At 35.6% G+C, this 24,019-nt stretch overlaps 1 protein-coding gene across 2 annotated transcripts in view; it reads left to right on the forward strand.

Moving 5' to 3' along the window:
• The window catches only part of Pgant9 (polypeptide N-acetylgalactosaminyltransferase 9), a 206,375-nt gene that overhangs the window by 176,732 nt on the left and 5,624 nt on the right, over window positions 1–24,019 (forward strand). For both annotated transcript variants that reach the window (XM_074100911.1, XM_074100912.1), the window contains exons 3-5: window positions 19,543–19,599; window positions 21,613–22,239; window positions 23,405–23,458. In XM_074100911.1, coding sequence (XP_073957012.1) covers window positions 22,005–22,239; window positions 23,405–23,458 — 289 coding nt within the window. In that variant the 5' untranslated portion in view covers window positions 19,543–19,599; window positions 21,613–22,004. The remainder of the gene's footprint in view (window positions 1–19,542; window positions 19,600–21,612; window positions 22,240–23,404; window positions 23,459–24,019) is intronic.

The following is a 24,019-nucleotide window of genomic DNA, read 5'->3' on the forward strand; positions in this document are numbered from 1 at the left end:
TGTCCGTCAACGGTCGCTTGATGGTGTTTGTGGCTGGTTTGATCTACTGCGCTAATTCTCGCATTCCACTTACTAAACAACCCTACTCTTGCTGGAAATTTTCAACCGCAACTTTGTACTTTCCGCAGATTATTATTGAAGTAAGCATGTGAAAACGTTTCTTTATTCAGTATTGGAAAAGAAAATCATTGACTGACTGTTATGTTATAACAACAATGAAATAGTTTTTGGACTTAGGCGAAAGGTAGTTTCGAACAGTTTGACCTATATTAGATACGCTTTTCAGCAACTATATTTTTTTCTTAGAAGGTTGATAGGTTTTATAATGTTAACTGGCCAGAGGACGCTGCAGTTGACATGCTATGTTAGAAAACTTGAACTTAAAATTTTGACCCGACTCGGTATGCCGAATTACTTTTTTAAAACTATTATCCCGTTGATATCCGTGAATCGATTCACAGTTATCTACTCTAGATATATTTATTACTTGATGTATATCGTGATTACGGCTTACGGCAGCTCATTAAGGTAACAATAATATCTAGAAAGCATATGACTGTGTAAGACATCGATATCAGAATAATTCTACTAACGTTTTAAATGCTGTCAGTGTTTTGTCACATAACATTGAATAAAATAAATGAGCCTGGAGCGATACAGGATTAATTTGATTGTGATATGGCTAACACGCGCTAGCTATGCAGTCTGCAGCCTCAGTAGTCTCTCGCCCGCCACTCCATACTGACCTAAGCGCTGTATCCATTATTAATAAATAGAGCATGTTGCAAGAAAATCAATCGAGTGGAACCAGCCCTAATGAATCAGTAAAAGACGATCCTAAAAGCCAAACCTACTTGAAGTTTTTTATAAAACGGTACAATAGTGTGTTTGCATTAAAATTTTTGTTTTAATATAATGCGACAGGACAGGTACCGATAGCGGTTGAAATTCTCGTGGAACTACCCAGCGATTATTAATACGTACGTGTGATTTGAACAAATTAACAAATTATTGAACGACGATGATTGAACAAGTCTGGTATTGCATAGGTAGGTTTCATGTAATAATTACTTCTATAAAATCATCCGTATATCACGCATCGTGACTAGTTCAAAATATGTGCAAAGCCATCATTTCCGGTTTCCCATTAGTCAGTAATATCATTAGTATTATTGCAATACAGCTTGTTAAAATCATAAATAGAATTGGCCGTGAATTTCACTTTCAATTTATAGTTCTTTTGCATGCATAATTTTGCCTTTGTTTGACCAATTAGGGACACGTGAGTAGCATTTGGTCGCAATTTTAGTCAAATATAGCTTTTATTTTCACAAAAGCTAGTATTTTCTATTTCACGCTATTTTGAAATAAAGTTTTCGCTACTTCGAAATTTTTTGATCTATTTTCAAATCGTCATCATTAATTTAAACTCTCAATCGAAGTCATAAATATATGGAGTACCTTTATTATGTAGACCGATACCGACCTTATTGTTAGTAGCATAAAGGTAGATTATATGAGTAGGTGTTTTTGACATCTTGGGAACATAGGGTACCTACTTACATATATTTATGATCTTGTACTGTCAACTACAGTCTTGTTTTGGTTTTAGACGTCCATTGCTGACCATCCATGGTGGAGAGATCTTCTGTTTAGACGTCCACATGAAACAAACTTAGCCCTCGTGTAACTTAACTCGTACTCGGCAACCATAACTATTATCGTCAATCTATCGCTTTCTCATATTAGGCGGCACACCAACTTCTCATTGAACAATAAACATGAAAACAACTGAATTGTAACAGTTTACATTTAGTTTTTTCTGTCATTGAAATAATTGGTTCTCTATCGTTTGCCCGAACTTCATATGCCCGAATGTATCGTTTTCTAGAATTTTCATTTGCCATAAAGTAATTTATTTCTAAAATACTAATTTCTTCAGAGTTGATATTAAACTAACCTAACCTAACCACTGCATTCTATATGATGACATTTAAAAAGATCCTGAAAACAGCACGGTTCTATATATTTTATGGCAAACGTTGGTATGGCAAGTGAAATTCAAGCAAATGAAATTCGGAGAAGTAAATGTAAACGGAAATAATTAGGTACTATATGAAACTTTCATTTAACTGACAGCCACTTAAGAGTCTAATAGAAGGATTATTGCACAAAACCTTGACATTATTAAGTCAATCTCAACATTACAAGCACTTTATTCCTTCAAATTTAATATCAAAAACTTAATTGGCTCACGATGTCTTAAAAGCCATCCTTACTTTTTTATTTGCCCGACATTCGAAGGTTGAAACAATCATCTTCCGTAACCACATCCTCATGTACCGTGACCTTGACAGTTGACAAACAACCATCGAAACGAGACCGTTAGGCACCTTAAGTGTGGTTAAATTGTAGCTCTAAGTATTCTGGTCAAGTTTAACAGATGGTCTGTCGTTTGCGTGCGTGCTGCACGACTGCTGTTAAACACGCTTCTATCTAATCTGAAGTTTCTTAGACTCCGCGATGACGTCACTCGTACGTTACGTGGTCATTGTTAGTTTTACACAGATTAAATAATAGATACTAGGTACGTAGGTGTATATTACCATTTTTCATCATTTTCATCTTTTGTAACGTCTGGTAAACGTGTACGAGTTGGCACTACTGAAGTAGTACTGTGATGTATAAAAGAAACGAGTTGGCACTGGTGGTCGAAATAGGAATTTAGACAAAATGGGGTATGGACGATACTGAGTGGACGAGCTAGGAAGGTGGCGATTTAGGAATTGTAGGCTGACGACATGGCATCGTGGACGATTTAAGAAGATGACGAAATGGGACTGTGGACGAAGTCAGCCGTTTAAAAGCCGCTATCGTAGCCGAATACTCTACCAAAATAACTATTTAATATCTTGTATCTTTATCTATAAAGGTTTCTTTCAAAATACAACATTTTTAACTCTCGGTTTTGATTCCATTTCCTGAGAAATTCCATTCCTACTCTCATATTCAGTCTCAGTGTCACCGCTGTCCACAATAAACATGCGTCAGGAACCGATCACAGGAGCACGGATCGTAACTATTATTCTGAACGCGATTTGCAGCATAATAATATCTTTTTTGTCATATCTATTGAAGTGCGATAAGCGGAATAATATTACAAATACAATGAAACAATCACCACGTGGGTATTTCCACAATAAACATAACACGTCCATCCATGTCGCGTTGTTTGATGGATAACGTTTATAGTTTATAATTTTATTGACTTATTTATAGGCAAATAGACTTGTGTCTACTTACGGTTTACTCTACATGTTTTTTGCTAGCAATTTTAACGGGAAATAAATGAAAATACGAGGACATTAAATAAAGCTCGAAACCTGAAACTAGTTTCAGAAAGACAGTAATCCGGTAAGCCAGGGCCAGTGAAAATTTATGAACATGCTATGGCTTCACTAGTCTAGTTTATAAAGTGTCCGGAATAACGATGTAGGAACTGTACGAGGTGATCCTACACTGAAGTAAAAAAAAAAGTGAAATGGAATCAATGATGAATGGAAATGTTTTTGTGTAAATGTTTTTTATTCTTAGTCTTATTCTTAAGTATTTGGAAGAGTTTTAACTCTATAATGTCTTAGTCTTACATTTTTTTAAAGAAATAATTCGAAAAATGCCGTACAACACGGAGAATAGATGGCCGTTAGGGCCGAAAAGTTCTCGGAGACCGCGGATCAGCAAACGTACCGTAGGAAGTCACCTACGAGATGGTAGAATGACCTGAACCTAGAGTCTAGCGGAAGCAACTTGAGGTCTATAGAGGTAGCTTATGTCCAACGGTGGACGTCCTACGACCGATATGATGATGATGTCACCGAATGAGGAATGGCACCGGTGTAGACAAAAAACATTTAGGTTTCAAACTTTTGCTAAATACTCCTTTGTTTCACTTCCTGAAGATTCTACATCGCTATTCTGGATTCCCCGTATTTTCCATTACGAAATGAAAACAGATATTAGACTATTCTTAGGTTCATAGAATACTTTCTGCCAAGTTACTCACGGCACATTCTTCTTCGCATCGATAATGGTCTTTCCGAAAACACTAATAGTACAAAAAAGTCATCATCATCATGTCAGCCGAAAGACGTCCACTGCTGGACATAGGCCTCCCCCAAGGCTCTCCACTCAGACCGGTCTTGTGCTTTCCTCATCCACCGCGATCCCGCAATCTTAACCAAGTCGTCGCTCCATCTTGTTGGAGGCCTACCGACAGCTCGTACAAAAAAAGTACCTACAGTGTAAAAGAACCTTTTGCGGTTTACTTACAGAAGAATTGTTTTAATTGCGATTTTTATTTTGAGGTTTTACTTTTTTAACCTTATTTGCTGTATATTTATGTCACGTACGCGCAAAGGGCGCTTTGCCGTCGCGTGTAAGTAAAGAGGTCAAATGGTAAAATATTCAATTCATGTGATCGTTCTCTGCGAGAGAAGCACCTGGGAAGTAAGACGTCGAATGAATTTGTAAGAAATAACATATACTTAAATTGAATTGCTTACTAATATGAACTGGTTCTATCTTTGAAACTGAGTTCATCTTATTAATTTCGTCATTGATAAAATATTTAAACATTATTCACTCATTATCAACATTATACAATTAATTATGAGAGAAAATTTAAGTATTATACATAAAGTACAACCAGAAAGTGAATGTCGCTCGGGGCTCGTCAGTATTCTTTGTTTTCCTGAAGATTAAAATGAGAAAGTCAAAGAAAACCGACATTTTGTTTCAAGATCCGTACGACATAAGTAAACTAGTTTAAGTGTGCGTTGTGTGTATTGCGAAAATTCGTAAAAACCGGCCAAGTGCGAGTCGGACTCGCGCACCGAGGGTTTCATACAAACCTGTGGGTTTGATGTAACTAAAAATTTACGGTTTTCGCAATTTTCCTTTATTTTTGCTATAAGACGTGCTTCGTATCAAATTTCTAGATTCTGAGTTCACGGGAAGTACCCTGTAGGTCTTGATTCCCTTGCGAGTTTCGAAAATTTGCGGAAATTTGCGGCATATACGGCTGTATCTTTTGATTGCGTTGGCTTAGAAGTTTGATTTTTTCACAGCTCCAAGGGACAGTACACTTGAGTATTTGATATTTTTAGCTTGATAACTCCACGCGTTCCTGAGAAAAAGGGTCTTGACAGACAGACGGACGGACAGACAGACAACAAAGTGTTCCTATAAGCGTGCCGTTTTTTCCTTTAGATTAGAATAGAATAGAATAGAAGACATTTATTCACATTCACAAAGACACACAAATACAACCAAACTAAAAAACAACAACAGCAAACACAAATAAAACAAAAAAAATAAATACAAAAATTAAAATATATGATTTTGTGTGTACCTTTCGAGGTACGGAACCCTAAAAATAACTACCGATTATCCGTTTGAAAATTGGCTACAATAATTACTCGCAGTTTTTTTTCGACCACTCTAACGGTAACATCATTATCAGAAAATGGATGCGTAATTTTTGTAAAACCATTTAAAGTTTATAAAATGTTACACGTTTTTCTGGCATTGTGTTTATATAGACCATATAAATCAAATCAAAGATCTGACTTTGTTCCCTTTATAATATTATATCATGATATAAAACAAACATAATTTGTTATAAACGTTTTGTTTTATATAATTTCTTAGAAAACAATTATAAATATATTATAAGACAAGGGGTCGTATTAGGATAGTACGATTGATTTTGCTGCAGTGTGTATAATTTTAAATAATTTAAAAAATCAGGCGTTACTTTGCGGAGGTCCATATCAATCAACTAAAAGAATTTCTTTAGACTCTAACATCTGGTAGCATGGTGTACACAGTTGTGTTGCTCTGAAGATGAGCTCTGTTGAGTTTGAAACGCGTCAGTGTAGTGTGGTGGTGGTGATATGGGATTGTGTGATATGTGTGTGTTCTTACAGTGTGGAGGTGGAGGACAACGCATATCTTGCATAAATTTAGATATCACATAAGGTCGCGGGTGACCAAAGAAATTATTTTAGTTGGTTGTCAAAATTTTGTCAGAGCCTGAAAAGGGATAAACCCACTCGTAATATCATGTATAAAGCGGTAACTGATAAAATATTCAATTTACAGTGATCACACGACGCCGAATAGAGCCAGGAAGGTACGGCACGGAATGAATAGATTCCCAGCGTAAGAATTTATACGTGGCGCTTAATATTTCACACCGTACTGTGCCCGTTTTCGCCTTAGGACTTTTACACACTTGTAATAATGTTTTTTCGATTGCAATGAAAAATATGGGCAAAAAATTAAATATTGTGTATGGGCAAGCGGAAGTTTTTGTGAATCTTGGCAATTTAATTTTGATCGACTTGGGGGACAAAAATTTATGTCTTATACAAAATAAAATCAATCGTCACATTGACCTGTCAAATAAAACATGAATGAGGTCTATTCCATTTTTAACCGACATAAAAAAAGGAGGATGTCCTACGTTCCATTGCTGCACTGTAGGTAACTATTATAATGCTAAACTCGGTACTTACTGCTGACATCGTTCAAGCGGCTGAATTACATGCTATCTTCTAACTGATCAGTAGGAAGAGCACACAGAAACATATTCAAATTCACCATTAAGTATTTGGTAGCACATTAATGTTTTTTTAGTCGGCTTTTTACTAAACAACGCTTATATTTAGTATATTTGTAAAGTAATTTATGTCCATTAATGAAATTGATGATAAGTCCATAAATGATTCAAAAGAAGAATAAAAGAACTTTCGTGTTTTATTCAGGATAGAAAGTTCGTAAAAAGTCAAATAAAATATTTCATGTTGTATTTTACTACCGGGAAATGTTATTTCGAGACTTAGTGTTGTTTTTGTTTGTTCGTCTTATGAATGTTGTATTTAGTATGTTTCTCAAGATACTTGTTTTTTTACGCAGTATGGTAAGAGTAAGTACCTAGCTACTTAAATTTCTAAACAGGTGTTTTTGCTTTATTAATAAAAAATATATAATATCAAATTTCACGCGTGATAAGTACTTCAGTTTTTGTTCCGTGTTAAGTCTTGAGGATTAAGGCGTTACATATATCTAATATACGCCTTCTTTGCCAACATTGCTTTAGTGCTTCTGTTATACCGAAACCGCGTTTCACGGAAGCCTCGTAGCAAAAACAATGCCATTACGTATTCACGTGTGCGCACCCTAACTCTAGTGAAGCGCTGCTCAATTAAACCTTGCGCGAGACGAGACGGCGCAGCGCCGGCAATTCGTTGCGGCCAAGTTGTGGTCTCATTAAACGGTCGGATTCCCTCGCGTCATTGATGACGAGAAACGTTGTACACCCCTGGAATAAGGCCGTGCCGAAAATGGAACTCAAATTGTTGTGTACCCCCTGGAGCGGGGGCGTTTGAGCGAACATGTCGAGTCGACGGTTGAGAGTCGAAAATGTTGAGCGCTACTGGCCCTGTTGTGTGCTATGTATTTTGCAAGTACCTGCATACATCGAGATAAGGAATGAAATTAATTGCGTTGAAGGTGGAGGAATATTCCAGATGTCCTTTTGTTTTCTTGACAAAAACTAACTATTTAGTTTTGACACTTTAAAACTTGATTATTGTAAGAATACTTTGAATACAAATTAAAGTATTGATAATTTTATATGGAATTATTTTTCGCGCACCTGAAAAACTAAACAAAAATTATATTTAAGTATAGCAAATAAAAAAAAATATTTCAGTTATATATCAGTACGTATTGATAATTAACATTTTATAAACTATTGTTATTCTTTATTTTTTAATCCTTGTTATTAATACTTACTAAAATACATAACTTATTTTTTAATACAATAATCAACTCCTGAATCAAATTAAAATATTTTTTGACACAATGTGCTTTCAATATTAAATTAATTATGCGTTTAAATTGCCAGCATAATACCTTCGCAATGTATTAAGTGTTCAAATTTATAATTAATTTATTAATTATAATCATTTTCCAAAGTGCCACGGTACAAGGAAAATTAGGACCTTTAAATCCTGACCACGACTACACGCGATCAGCGATGCGGCGAGCGATATTTCTATTCATTGCTAGTGCTGGCAGGCAACCACTGACAATCGGATAGCCAAATGGTTAGAGAACCTTGACTATGAAGCTTGAGGTCCCGGGTTCGATCGCCGGCCGGGGCAGATATTTGTATAAATAATACGAATGTTTGTTCTCGGGTCGTGGATGTTTAATTATGTATTTAAGCATGTATTATCTATACGAATTATGTATCTCTGTTGCCTAAGTATCCATAGTTATAAGCTTTTTAGTTTGTGACTAGGTAAATTGGTTGGTTTCAATAATTTCTCATGATTTATTTATTTACTTTGCGGCGAGTTTCTCGGCGGCGCAATGAAGAGCGAAAACGCTCACCAGGCCTATCGCGCGTGGTCGTAACCGGCCCGTTGGCGTTTTTAATAACGATTAACTGGCTTCCCAAAGTATGAATCTACACTTTGATATTCTGCTCAAATAAGTTAATTTTCTTGCTCACTGAGTATTGCCTACAATGTTCAATTACCTAAGTACCTACGTTGTTTTACATTTTGCTAGATGACTTTTAATGTTCATGATTTTTAGTTTTTTTTTATTTTATTTCAGGAAGGCTTTGTTTATTATAGTGATAAAAAGCACTTATATGTATAATTGTAGATAATGTTTGCGCTCAGTTCCTTTTGGTGTCGTTAATGGCTGGTAATTACGTATTTTTAGAGCAGTCTCCCACCTGTTTTCCGGCGATCACTAATAAATAATGATATTGTGTATTTGTACTAGATTTCTGAGACATTAAATGATCTTAAATTGCATTCTGTAAACTGCTCCATATTTTTGTGTCCTTATACATAGTAATAGGTACTTATTGTAAATGCGAAAGTATTTCTGTCTATCTGTTAGGTACCTCTTAACGCTTAAAAACCGCGTAACAAAAATGTGGCGTAGCTTGTTTTGGCTGATTTCGGCATTTCACTCAGCAGATCCAGAGATTTGATCAAAGGACTGATTTTTTTCTAGTTAAATGATAAAATAGATAGGTACGCCATTTTAACATCCTGCGTTATTTGGTCATATGGCTGTTTTGGCCAATTCCTTGCGACATGCAAACTTCTGTACAGTTTCCTGTATAGAATCAGAGAACTTGTGTACGTGGTACAGCACGCATTTACCCGGTATTCATTCAAACATCCAGTTTCCGCCTGAAAACGGTAAGGACCCAATTATCGCAAAACACTGAAGGCAACTCCGCAGTCAACATCTTTATCAAATTAAACTCAAGTTCCAAAAGATACGGGAATTATGAGCAATGAGGGAGAAATTAAAATGGCTTCTGAAAGCTTGCTTTTAAGTTGGTCGGCTTTACAATGTTTTTGTATTTATTTCACGTCTCGTATTTGCCAGTTTGAACCGATATGATTTAGTTAGTCTTGGTTTGTGAATTTACCTCGTTATTTTTTATTGAGTTTCCGACCTAAGTGTCGGTTTCGGTTTCGGCCAGTTTCGGCTTATAAAATAATGTTTCGGCCAAAGGTTCGGTTTTGGCCAAAAAACAGCTTTCGGCCGCGCCAAAACTTCGGGTGGCGTTTTTAGGGCTCCGGAGCCAAAATGGCAAAAACGGAACCCTTATAGTTTCGCCATGTTTGTCTGTCTGTCTGTCTGTCTGTCTGTCCGTCCGTCCGTCCGTCCGTCCGTCCGCGGCTATCAGTGCTAGAAAGCTGTAATTTGGCACGAATATACATGTAAAGTATGCCGACAAAATGGTGCAGCAAAAAAAAATCAAAAAAAATATTTTATTACGGTACCTCCCATAGACGTAAAGTAGAGGTGATTTTTTTTTCTCATCCAACCCTATAGTAAGGGGTATTGTTGGATAGGTCTTTTAAAACCATTGCGGGTTTGCTAAGACGATTTTTCGATTCAGTGATTTGTTTGCGAAATATTCAACTTTAAAGTGCAAATTTTCATTAAAATCGGGCGTCCCCCCCCCTCTTAAATCTAAACAGGTGGGTGGAAAATTTAAAAAAAATCAGGTTGGTAATAAATATATCAAACTTTCAAGGAAAACTATAACGGCTAAGTTTGCTTGAGAATTATTAGTAGTTTATGAGTAAATAGCAGCCTAAGGTATAAAATATACCTAAACTCTGCACTGCAATTGAAAGCCTCAAACTTCTACCTAATAGTAAGAAGATAGAAATAGTAAATTCTTTCTAATATCGATGTGGCCATTTTTTGGCCACCCTTACTATTAGGCTGCGTTTCCACCACCAGAGAAGTGCGAGAATGTGTTGCGACAAATGTTTTTCATGAACCAATGGAAACACTTCATTAACCTAACCTCGCACAGCATATCTCCGGTGGAAACAGCTGAGCGGAGCGAGGCGAGGTAAATGAAGCGTTTAATGTTCAAAAACACATTCCTCGCAACACATCCGGAAACGCAGCCTTTTTTATGTGTTACATTGAATTTACTTTATTAGGGACAGTTGACTGTACAGGAAATATAATGGCACAGTATAACAAGTTTCCCTACAGTAATCCGACGGAGACGTCTAGACAGAGCAATCGTGCGGGGCGACAGGGGTGAGACGCGGGTGGGAGGAGCCCCAGCTGCATACTTCACCGTTCTTAGTAGCTTGGGACAAGTCTTCTAGGGCTATCGCGTTAATAACATTTTAATTTATAATAAAATTTATTATGGTGCATACTACATGTACTGTGAGTGCGTGCAAATCTTCATCTCGCTTAAATAAGGAACTAAGATTTCATCTATTTATATAATTATATTTATTTATTTTTTATTTAATTAAATTCAATAACAGGAACTTTAAGTCCGCTAAGTCTAGAAACCAAAAGTATTTGTCGGTTACTAATCTATGAAAGTAATATTTTGTAGTTTTTTTTTTATTTAAAAAATTGTAGGTATAATTTTGATACTTCTTACTAGTAAGTATGCCACCCCTAATTCAATTTGTTTTATATAATTTCGCAATACCAATATGTACCAATTCGTAAAAGACATCTACCTTCCAAATTTTAAATTTGTGACAACCCTTCCTTACCGTCGTAAATAACTATACAGGCTGCGGTATCGCTCAACTTCAAAGGTGTCGGCCTACTGTGAGGAAAATTTGCTATACTGTGGTGATGGTCTTTAAAACATTTCGTGCATTATCCTATTTTTTGAGTACTTACTCTAATGCTGTTTCGTTACAAATTGAGCCACAAAAGTAATAAATGGCTGTTTGGGCGCCTCGCGCTTTTTGCTTGTGTGACATCCTAGTCTTCTTATTATTACTTCTGTGATAGTTTCCGACATTTCGTATTTTAAAACTAGTTCAGAATAGAGCGGCCATTACAATGGCTTGCTTGTTTGACGTTTCCAAAATACGAACATCAATCAACTAAAGAGTCTCAGAGTTCCCCATTCTCTCGTCTATTTTCGTACTGATTGGTTTTGAAAATGATGGTCGCGCTCCCGTTTTGATTTAATTTTAGATGGTTAATTCCGCGGCTACATCTGGCATTGCTTCTACTTCAAGATAAACCATTCTATCCATAGGAGAAAAACCCTTATAGAATATTTGTTGTCGGTCTGGCTATCTGTCAAGTTTTGACACTACATGTAAATTAAAACTGATTAACCTATCTTTATTTTGTTTATCGAAGTGTGTTGGATGCTTCCAATTTTACATTATGGGCATTTAATTTCAGTAGAGCAGTACTATGTTTGGAGTTTTCATAGTTTATTAACTCAATATTATAATTGTTATATATATGAAAGACATAATCATTACTATGGACAAACCTAACACTCGCTGTATGTATTTATATATGAACTTTTTCGACAAAATACGATGGCAAAGCATTATTCAACATTACATTTGCACAAGACAGGGCGCTTGGAAAGACAAATTTAAAAATATTGTAAGTGCTCATTATTTGTACCAAGATTGCAAGAATTATGCCCGCGTATTAAACACCAATCCCCATTTTAAATTAAAGCACGTGTCAACATACGTCTCGTCCCAAACTCATAAAACCGGACCGCTACGTGCCTAATGCATTCCTGATGAAGTAGGTGCCAGCTACTGTTCCTGACACGACTTAAATTACTTTCAGCCTTTTTGTTCCGCCCCGGGAATCTACATAGCTCAACAACAACTTGCGAGACTATGTTTTGTATTTTAATATTTTAAAACGTCACTCTGGTTATTTTTATCAGTTATTTTTATATTTCAGCATCTTTATTATTAACTTCTCATGTTATTCATAATGCAAACAAACGAAAGGCAATTATTGCGGACTAATGGTGGACTTGATGCTTCGTATAAGTAGAAATTCTAATAACAATGAAAATGAACAAATACCTATCCATTAACATAAAAATGGTTTAAAAGAATGTTAGTTTGTTGGAAGGGGATGACAGATTACTGTGGATAAAATAGTAAGAACTCTAGAATGATCATCATCGAGATTGTAATAACAAAGTAATATCTAAATACGCATTAAGTAATGCACACACAAATCCATGCACAATCAATAGAAATTTCCATAACTAATGTGTGGGTAACCTCATTCATATTAACGCTCTTACAATCAATCGACTGTCGGTATTCAATCAATTTCAATTGTAATCAAACCTCGCTAATTGTAGAATGTAATTATGAGGCTATCCCATAACGCAACACGTTTACTCGCTCCGTTGCATTCAGTATTGCTTGTGATTTATTTCTTTTATTAGTAGAACAATTGCAGTGCATGCATTGGCATATCATCATCATTATTATCAGCTGGAAAACGGTTAAGCAAACGCCTCACCCTGAGGGCGTCACATTGAACGAGAACACGCCACCTGCGCCCACCGTTTGCCCGCAACCCTAGTGACATCGCCAGTCCACCTAGTGCGAGGGCTGCCAAAGTTTTCCTTAGGGGTCTATATTGACTCCCATAAAGTTAAACTTTCGATTTGGTTTATCTATACCGTTGTTTGTCATAATCGTTGCTCGTCATATTATCTTTGGTCATAATTTCAATAGTCATAATTTTCTTTCGCCCCCCTTTATAAGTCATAACTATTGAATTTCATACCGTTATTGGTCATAACATTTAATGTGGTAATTATTTTGAACGGTTGAAATTCAAAAGGAATATTATTATTTGACATAACGCATTTCTGTCAGCTGGTACTTTTTGTAAGGGGTCACAGTTCTAACCTAGCCTACTTTTCTGGTAGCTATTTTTTTGTAAGGGATCGCAGTTCTAACCAAACCTAACCTATATACTTTTATGTCAGCTGGTACTTTTTGTAAGGGGTCACAGTTCTAACCTAACCTAACCTACTTTTCTGGCAACTGTTTTTTTGTAAGGGTCGCAATCCTAACCTAACCTGGTTTTTTGTCAGCTGTTTCTTTTCAAAAGGAGTCACAATTAAAACTTTCTAATGTTTTAATGTATGACATGTATTATTTCTGAATGTTAAAATTATTCCACCTTAGAGAGTAAATTGTATGAATATTATAATAATAATATAAATATAAATATGACCTACAATATATTTTTTTTATTCGACTGGATGGAAACGAGCAAGTGGGTCTCCTGATGGTAAGAGATCACCACCGCCCATAAACATGCAACACCAGGGGTATTGCAGATGCGTTGCCAACCTAGAGGCCTAAGATGGGATACCTCTAGTGCCAGTAATTTGCTGTCTTACTCTCCACGCCGAAACACAACAGTGCAAGCACTGCTGCTTCACGGCAGAATTAGCGAGCAAGATGGTGGATATTTGTGAAAAATAAACAATATGCCTTTTGATATTATGCTGATCAATTTTATGACTTTTGTCTTGTATGGCATGTAACATTATTCAACTTAATCATATTTATTTCGCGTTATACCTAACAACGATTATGACCATTGATTATTATGACCAAAATAATATGGGTACCAAGTTCTGACTATCGAAAATCGAAACAATAAAATAATGCGTGTCGAAGGGATCCCTTTGCTTAGGTTTAAGGCCGCCACTTGAAATCCGTTTTCCCCCAACTTTATTACTCCATCTAGCTAGATGGAAGACGACCTATGCTATGCCAAAAAAGACCAACACTGAACGTTTATTTATGGTTTTACCACAAAAACCTCAAAACATCTGCGACAAGTCTAAAATTACAGTTTTGCTATGCTAAAGATTGTCTACATTTTTGCTGTAATAATACGGTGACTCATAAACGTAACAAGCTTAAAAAAGTTGAAAGCCCCCGATATTGTCATTTCAAAGTCCATATATCTCAAAATCGGCAGTCTTTTGTTCTGTGTTGCGATTAATTCAAAAATGAGCAGAAGGATTCTCACCATGTTGATCGCCTACTTCAGCATAATACTTGCTGTCTTCCGTCACTGCTTACTACTTTGGTACTACTAATTTCGTACTTACTAATTTGATATTCAATCAATCTCATTATAAAATAGAAAACATAAATTAATATTCAGCAATAAAACATTTACATATTCAAGAAGTACTACAAACGAAAATCTGTGTTGTATTAGACCGACTTCTATGGAATCCGTTTTATTTCATAAGCTTATTCCTTTAAGAAAATATTTCTTTTCAGAAGTTGCACTTCAGATAGAGAAGTCATCTTACGCTGATAGGATTGATGCATTAATTCATTATGTAGAATCTTTTTCTCATACAAGGAACCTAATGAATAGTGTCCCACGTGCTGTTTATTAAGCCATTCATTAATACTTTGATAACGTTCTTAATGGTAATGTTCTGTATTCACCAATATTTTTTGTTGAAATTATAATCGTAGATGTATGTAGATGACATCATTTGCATTTCCTTTCATAAACACAATATTTTAAAATACCTACATAATTGATTTATTCAAGTTTAGAAATTGAAACACTCAGTGGTTCTAAGTTTCAGTTAAAATTATTTTTGTTCTTCAAATAATATAACATTATTTTTGTGAGATTTAATGTGTCAAGTGAAACTTTAAGATCGCTAGTCTTATGAGGGAAAGCCAAGTGACCTTTGGCAGTGTTGCTTTGCCTTGCTTCAACACACATTCTGGAATGTGTATAAATACAAGACAGTATAATGCGTTAAGGTTTTGCGTAGCTACTTACACATAATGAAACGTTATTATTTCCCATTTAAAACTAAGCAGTTTTTTTTTCGTTTGAAAAATGGCTGTCATAATTGTCACGATTGTCATTATATATTCCTTTACCGTAAATTTCGAATGTAATTTCGCTCATAAATTTCGAAAAACTCAGAGATACGAGCTCAGGTTTGATCCCGCGATCCTCTGCTTGGGCCTAAATCAAGGCACTAGGCACGGCTAAGGCCACCACTATGGCTTTTTATTAACTAAACTGGCTAAACTTTAAGACGAGCTTATGACGCATTTTTTTTTTAACTACAACTAAACTCGACGTAATTTATTGGACTCGACGTAATTTATTGGAGGCTTTTTTTATTGCAAATGTTGAAGCTCGAGAATAATAATGCATTTTTTCTATATAATTATTCGTAATTCAGATGCTGACTTAAGTAAAAGTATTTTATCGTTATAATGAGTGGCTTTGCAATGCTTTGCCAAGAACAATTTTAATTATAAATACTCGGGTCGATGTCACAACGCGTAATTCTGTAGAGGCTTCAACTATTTAGATTATTTTGCGGTAAGTTTGTAAACCAGTTAAACTTATAGCCGCAAATGCGGTTTTAAATAGATTGTTTTATTCTTCTAATTACTGTGTCTGTTCAATACATGAACATACGAGATGTATAAAAACTATAACAGTTGTAAAGAAATAAATAATTATTAATTTCATCCATAACTCGAAAAAAGTAAAAATGTAAACATGGGCAAAATTATATATCAATGGCAACATTTAATCTATGTGAGACAAAATCTGTTGTCTATGCTTTTTCTCTCTTCTATCCTTCTCTCTGCGGCCTTCCTATTAGCTGGCCATAAAAGACAATTTTAATTAATAACTACAGTGAGTTGTGATATAAAACTTTCAATAAAGTTGTTTTCACTATACTCGTATACAGTGGAATTGTAAGAAAATGTTCGACACTAAACAATCATCAGCACATGAAACGATTCGGATCTCCTAAATAGGTTCCTAATTAAATCAGTAAAAATCGATTATGGAATCGATTCCACTGAACGTAAATAATAGTTAGTGTTTAGTTTTGTAACTGAGGGACCCCCATACATCCCTGTATTATTATTATTATTTATTTTGTATTTTATTTTATTTAATTGTATACTGTAGTTTTTAAGTATTTTATTTTTAATTATTTTATGTTGAAAAAATGACTTTCTGCCAAGTTTCTTGCGGCGCATTCTTCTTTTCAATGATGGTCTTTCCGAAAGCGCTGATAGTTTAAAAAATGACGTGTAAAAGTGCCCATTGCGGCCTATTTACTGAATAAATGATTTTGATTTTTTTGATTTTATGATTTTGATTTTTCAATCATATCCGAATTCCAAAATAAATGAAAAATTAAATGAAGATTGGTTTTGGAGCCTTTTTGTATTTTTTAATTTTGCTTAAGTGACTAAATAAGAAACAAACAAGCTGAGATATGTGGTGCATAGGAGAAATTCGTGTCTGTACCCCTGTCCAGTGGTTGTGTAGCGGTAAAGCATGTGGCACGGAATGCCGAGGACCTGGGTTCCATTCCCAGCGCTGGTCTATTTTTCTGGTTTTTCTGTGCACCTGTGTTTCAGTTTCTATTTTCGATAAATGAAAATGGTAAAAATCTGTGTATTGTTATATAAAAAGTGCAGCTCTAATTAATTACAGCGTTACGTTCGACTACTTGCTGAGATTAATTAGAGCTGCAATTTCCTATAATTACTCAAATTGTATTTCAAATCCTGCTATGTATAATAATATAATGATAAGTATAAATGCGAAAGTTTATATTTGCGTGCTTGCGTGTATTTACGCCTAAATCCTAAATTATGTCTTGATGTTTGGACTAGAAGGACATAAGATATTTCCGCCTGAACTTAATAAAACTGATACAGAGGCCGCAACCGAGGTACCTAGACGTTTGCGTTGTCTAGCCATGACCTATGCGCAGAAGCACGACTCGCCGCCCGCAAAGATGCGCATTGCAATTTGACATCATTATGCGCACACCGGCTTGCATGCGGTGAACTCACTTTGGCATTTGATGCTAAGTGGCTTGAGTGATTTCTATTTCTTTAATGAAACACTTCATTGACCGAATCACTTTTTATATGCTTTTCTTCGACTTCCAATGTTTGTTTGTTTGTATGTATTTATGTATGGCGGATGTCCCTTAGCCAATTCATGAAATGGCGCCATTTCACGATATGCCTAGGAATTTTGTGATCTGGCGGAGTTTACGATCGGCCGCCGACATATATATGTGTCAACAAAATCCTTAAAATTGGGGTGTGAGTCTGTTTACGTAAAGAATATCATCTTTTACCGATGCAACCAGTGCAGTGATGTCTGACTGATAGACGATGCATAGCCTGAATCACTGGAGTAAACCTTGAGTATCATTGAGAAGGAATTCTTCAAAATATACACATTTTTAGGGTTCCGGAGCCAAAATGGCAAAAACTAAACCCTCCCCCCCTCCCTCTTAAATCTAAACCGGTGGGTGGAAAAATTTGAAAAAAATCAGGATAGTAGTAAGTATATAAATTTTTCAAGGAAAACTATAACGGCTAAGGTTGCTTGAGAATTATTAGTAGTTTTATTTTACTCTTAAATGGCAGCCTAAGTTATATAATATACCTAAACAAGGAAGATGAAATCCTTAAAAAAATACGACTTATTTTTTTTTGTAAAGGCTACGGAACCCTATTTTGGCCGTGTCCGACACGCTCTTGGCCGGTTTTATCTTTCCACGGAGGTAAAGCCGCGAGAATACGATAGCATTCAATATAATACCAACGTTCGTGAATGTTATTGCTTTTGAAATTTCAATTTCCTTCGTTATAACTTATGTGTATAATTGAAAAGGTATTACGCGTCAATTTACGTTTTAGGTTTATTTAAAAGAGTATTCGTATCACCGGTAGATTATTTCTGAAGCACACTCCGTCCTCATTCCAGACAGGCTTTTTGCTCGCGCTGAATATCAAATCGCTTATGAATGTTTTAAATCTATACCGTTCGATGGTACTTTCTTGCTTAGGTACTCACGTTATAATATTTTATCGGTGTAATTTTTCTCTCAATAGGTTAAGGAACGATTCTTAGCGGAGACTATTTGTGATGTACAGAATCCGATCGATAACATTAGTTGAACCAAGCTTAGGTTGCAACTTCGTCCACGTGGAATTAGATTTAACTCAGCCTGTCTTAAAACACAACGTTACGCTATTGTATGTTCGTTTATCCCCATAGTCTATCTCAAACTAAAAAAAAAAACCTTCCAGCCTGACTTTTACTTAATATGATCGATCAAATTGATGTGAGGTCTACTTACATTGATTAATATTAACTCTCAGTCATCATTATTTTACAAACTATAATTAACAAAGTATTATACTGTTAATTAATAGTTAAGGATGTTTGTAATGCGATGCGGGTGGCAGAAGCGGTATGTATGAGAGGGGGAAGCGGTTTTTTTTGTCTCTGAATTAAATGAAGCCTTTCTTTTACTGTACTGTACTATTCTGCCACTGAAAAATCCGTGAAAATCAGTTAAGCCGTTACAGATTACCCGCAACGAACCGACATACCAACAACAAACTACAGCGCAATATTTCAAGATGGTTACTACATAAATGTTATTGAAGACCAAAAAATTGTAAATTCAAGACTTTGAAATAATTCAGAATCAGATTTTAAATCAAAGTACACAATAACCATGTGATTCCTGAACCACTTAACGTTACATTTTTACATTCATTGTAAGGCAATACAAGTCACTGTGTCATTTTTCGTGAAAGTGTTCCCCAGTAGGTCACGTTACTGTTAGATAATACCTGTCACATTTCTGTAACATTTCTTTGAAAAATACCTTTCAAGCGGCTGTGTGACAAATTAAATTTGGTTGCCTTTCATGTTTCGGGTTTGACTTAAAACCTTGATACCTACCCTCAAACACCACTATGCGCTTAACCCCTGGGAGGCGTTCACTTAAATTTATTACACGAGCCCTTTCTGATAGTACGATTTGCCGTTCAATGTTATTTACGTGATATCTGAAAGCGTGGAGATTCGTATCATATATATATTCCCTGTGTCTCGATTTTCGGTTTCATCTCTCTCAACTGATTTTTCTTTTAAGTTAAAAGGTCTTAAGCTCTCTTAAGTAAAATGTACTTAAAATCGTTAAGTAATATGTGTTTGTATCATGTTAATTTATCGCTTGTCTTTTTGATAGTGTAATAATTGATTGATAATTTAAACGTTTCATTCTATTTGTTTCAGATTTCAAAAGTTCGCGCTCCAGTACCCGAGGAATCTATTTATTTGTCTGCGTAACATGTATGTATCAATACCATTAAACTGCAATCACTAGGCATAAAGTATAGCAATCAATGTACCGCCTGAAGCGTGACAATCAAGGTCACAATCATCAGGTCCACGAGTGTTATTTTCACTCAACATTTCTGTTTTTGCTGTAGCAATTGATGAAAATTTAGAATCATTAATGCTTTGTATTCTATTAGTTTTAAACTTGGCTGATAGATACATTTTAAGCAGCGAGTTTTTCATTTGTTCTCTTTTTTTATTGTTACTTGCTGCTGTATGTAGATATTCAGGCATACCCTGCTCAACAGATTTTCATGAAATGGATCACAGATGGTGATGGAACACAGGATTTTTTCAACCAGTAAAATTGCATAGCTACCAGGAGTCAACGATGCACAAATTCTTTGCAGACGCTATCTCGGTCAACATTTAACTTAGTTAATGAAGCAGAAAGTATCCAAACAAAATAAAATTAATATTTTTCGAACACTAGCATACATTTTTTATTTGATTTCCATTTCAACAATTGCGGTGGGCTCTAAATAATGTGGATATTTTACCTTAGCCCATTTCTATAATGAGATGGGCCGCGATAAAAAGGAATTCAAAAAGCACGAAAGACTTTGCGGACTCCAAAATAGCTCGTAAAACTCGCCCATTTGGCCTACAAATTGTAATGTGCCCGACTGAAAAATAGCTCCGGCAGCCTGGCCCGATAATGTTCGGAGCGGAACCATTCATCAGCGTGCGGTGAGGGCCCCACGACCGGTTGTGGAGGCTTCTATAGACCCTGTGTCTAATGATCAGCAATCACTAGTGCATGAGTGAACTTGGAATGCTTCTGTGAATTGTGATCCAGAATTATAGTACTGAAGATAGCTTTTTTTTTCAAAGTTTTGGTTTACGATTGACAGTCATACCGACTGTAAATGCCAAATAAGTCAAGTCAAAAGATTGGCAGGGCATGCCTATAAAAGCAACTGGGTCTATCACAGGACTATGTCCAAGAGTGGACGTCCCACGGCTATTATGATGATGATGACTAACAAAAGAGTAACGTGACTGATTGATTTAATGACGAACAGACAAAGTACAGCCTATAGGTAGAGTCTTTCAGGGTGACACGTGCCGTGGTACTTATTACAATGTCTATTTTGACGAAATCACGCGTCTTTGTGGATGGTACTAGGTATAAACCAATGTAGCTAGGGGATAGCTAGTTTTTTTTTTTTAATTCCTCTTATACAGGGAGACCGCTTTTATTTTCTTTTTTACTGGAGTAAAGCCTCGAGCGTAAGCTAGTAATTCGGTATCTTCACGTGCATAATATAATCAGTTTTTCGTTCGACCATTCATTTTCTTTACTAAAAAAATAATGAACTTGCAGACTATTTCTATAGGAATATGTTTCTTTTGATTTGTGCGAAAGAACTTGACTTAAAGGACAAATCATTAAGTAGACGAGAGAGTAGTGTGTTAACCCTAATTAATTCTGCAATACAATGTCAACCCTTAGAAAGGAATTTAAACAGTTGACATTGTACTCCAAAATGAAAGTGCGTTGACTCAGTATTGCAAAACGGCGTCCAATTTGTTTAAAATTAATTTGCATCCGAAATGTGTGACATGTATTAAAATAGCACAGTAGCTCGACTCGCGTGACCGAGATACTACACAACCTCCCTAAGGCCCCGTCCCGGCGCCATTACCTTCCTGGCAGGAATTTGACGAAAAATCGCCGACAATATGTCAGAGGGCCGACTTGCCGGAATGTCATGGGTTCATTATTGCCACACGCTTTGTTATATTGTACTGGCTTTTAAAAAGCCGTGATGAAAATTAATTGTACGCTAACGGATATAAATTATGGACGTATTTTGTAGCGTTTTGTCACCCCATTAATAAAATTATAGTTACTTTTGTTTGCATATGGCTCATGAAATTTAGTGTAGTTCGTAGTATTATTTTTATGTTAGTAGCTTGAAGCGATTTCACAACATGTATACTGTGCTATTTTTGTTTCAGATTTTAACTTCATTATTTGAAGATCATGGACGAAACAACGTCGCATGTACGCCTCAGATATGAAACAAAGAACTAAAAGAAAAGTCGTTACAGTTTGGTGCTGTCTAAGAAGTTTTTAGACGAACTAGCACCAAAGTCATGTGAAGGAAACATTCAAGTTTCATGCCAACTGTCATATCTATCAAGCATATCTTGAAGCGTTATCGTTAAAGAAAAACATATCTGATTCTTTTTATGCTAGTCACCGTTTGTGATTATAATTTAGATACTAAAAAGTTGCTCAAGGTCTAAGAAAAGTTTAGTCGTAAAATTGATTTAAAAGAAATTTTAATAGTGAAATGAATTAAGAGTTTCTGTCTGTTACTGTGAAGATTTGCTAGAATAACTTAAAAATGAAGTTCTTCAGCATGTTTTTCCTAAGAAGGCGAACGCTTATTTTGAAAGCTGTGCTCATTTTAACAGCGTTATGGTTTATGGTCGCCCTGCTGACTACCAATGGAGGCACTAGAAATTCTATAGGTGCACCAGCAATAGAATACGAAGATCCAGAGGCAAAGCCACTGAAAATGGCTAAGCCGACATCAGTAAAACGGAAAAGTGAATCCTATGGCAACAATTTGTCTGACGGTAAGAATATTTTGCTACTAAACGTGCATGTAGGTGGAGGATGGTTACATAATTAACAACAGTTAGTTTAATGTACAGTTTTTTGCTTTTTTTTGTTAATATACCATGTTTGTCAAAATCTTGTTGTTAATTGAAGGGGTCCACGGAAAGAACATGTCTGGTCACCTTTTTTTTAATTGAGTTTTTAATCTCAAATGTAGAGCTCGCAAAGTACTATGAGTTACCATTGAATATGGATATCTGAAAACAACATAAAATACTAGCTTTTGCTCGCGGCTTCGCCCGCGTGGGTTTCGGTTATCGCACGCTGTTCCCTCGGGAACTGTGCATTTTTCCGGGATAAAAAGTAGCCTATGTCACTCTCTGGTTCTAAAACTATCTCTATGCCAAGAATCACATCGATTGGTCGCTCCATTTTAACGTGAAAGATGGACAAACATACAATCACACGCACTATTGTATTTATAATATTAGTATGGATATTTTTTTCACTTTTAAAGAAATGGTTATCATACTAATTGTTCATGATGTGATGACTAACTTTCAAACCGCTATAATTCAAAAAGGTGACTAATAGACATACTCTGTCCGTTGACCCTTCAATTTCAAATGTATTGTTTCTAATAATACGTCCTGTTTTATAACAAACGCAATAATAAGTCGTTGTAACCTAGTGATTTGACCTATGGCCTATCAAGCAGAGGATTGTGGATTCGAGCCTGGACCCTCCCATTCTGAGAGGATGCCTATGGCATATAGGCTGAAATGTATAAATTTGCATTAAAGAAAAAAAAATACTGCTAGTGTCGAATTAAGATCTCATTTGCGAGACTTTTAGATACGTTAGAATTTTTGGGATTATATTTACTTAAATTGTCATGCGTGGGAAATATGTATGATTGCTATATACTGTTTTCTTTCCATGAGAGTTTCCTCGAGGAAACTAGGTGGACGATTTTATCGTTCTTAGATCCACACAATTGAAATCCTAAAATGGAGAAGTCTATGAATTGCATGAATTACAATCGTAGCTTTACTTAGAAGGTAACATTGTGCTGACACTCAATTACCTATGTGCTTTAACTTTTTCCAAAAATTCCTTCGCATGTCTTTTGTTTATGTTGTCGCTTTGTACTTTGACGTGTTGCATGATTTCTTATCACAGCAAGGACGAAGGTCAATTGGCTTGGTCGCATCGTTGGGATTGAAGGTAATTCAGGTAACTAATTGCTATTTTTTTTTAATAATTTATTTAAGTAACTGGTGATGGAGTTTAGTAGTTTAACGTTGTCTGTTGTTACTTTAAAATAATTTTTAATAAGGTCAAGTTTCATTAGTTGCTAATCGACATGGTCCAGTTTTTAAATAGTTTTCTAAATGTACAGTCAACGTAAGTGATCACTTTTGTACCTAGTCGCTTTCAGTTGGTACACAATTTCGAATGGCTTTTCAAACATAACGTTAAAATGACAAGGTACAAAAGTGATAACTTATTTATGACGTTGACTGTAGTTACGAGTAAATAAACGAAATCCATCGTAATAAATTAGAGATCTTTTCAATGCAGAGCTGTTTGTATAATTAAGGAAACCAACGCGTATGAGGGTGGAGCTTCTTATGTTCATTTTTTGGCAGGTGTATGGAATGTCAACATGACATTTGATGCGAAAAGGGAATATTAGGCAGGAATATGTAGAGTCTTTCTGTATCTCTCCTAAAATCGGATTGCACAACGATATTTTTTTTCAAGCTTTTTAGTTGAGGATTCATGTTTTCCACT

The sequence above is a fragment of the Choristoneura fumiferana genome, chromosome 17 (assembly GCF_025370935.1).
Source record: "Choristoneura fumiferana chromosome 17, NRCan_CFum_1, whole genome shotgun sequence".
Classification (NCBI taxonomy): Eukaryota; Metazoa; Arthropoda; class Insecta; order Lepidoptera; family Tortricidae; genus Choristoneura; species Choristoneura fumiferana.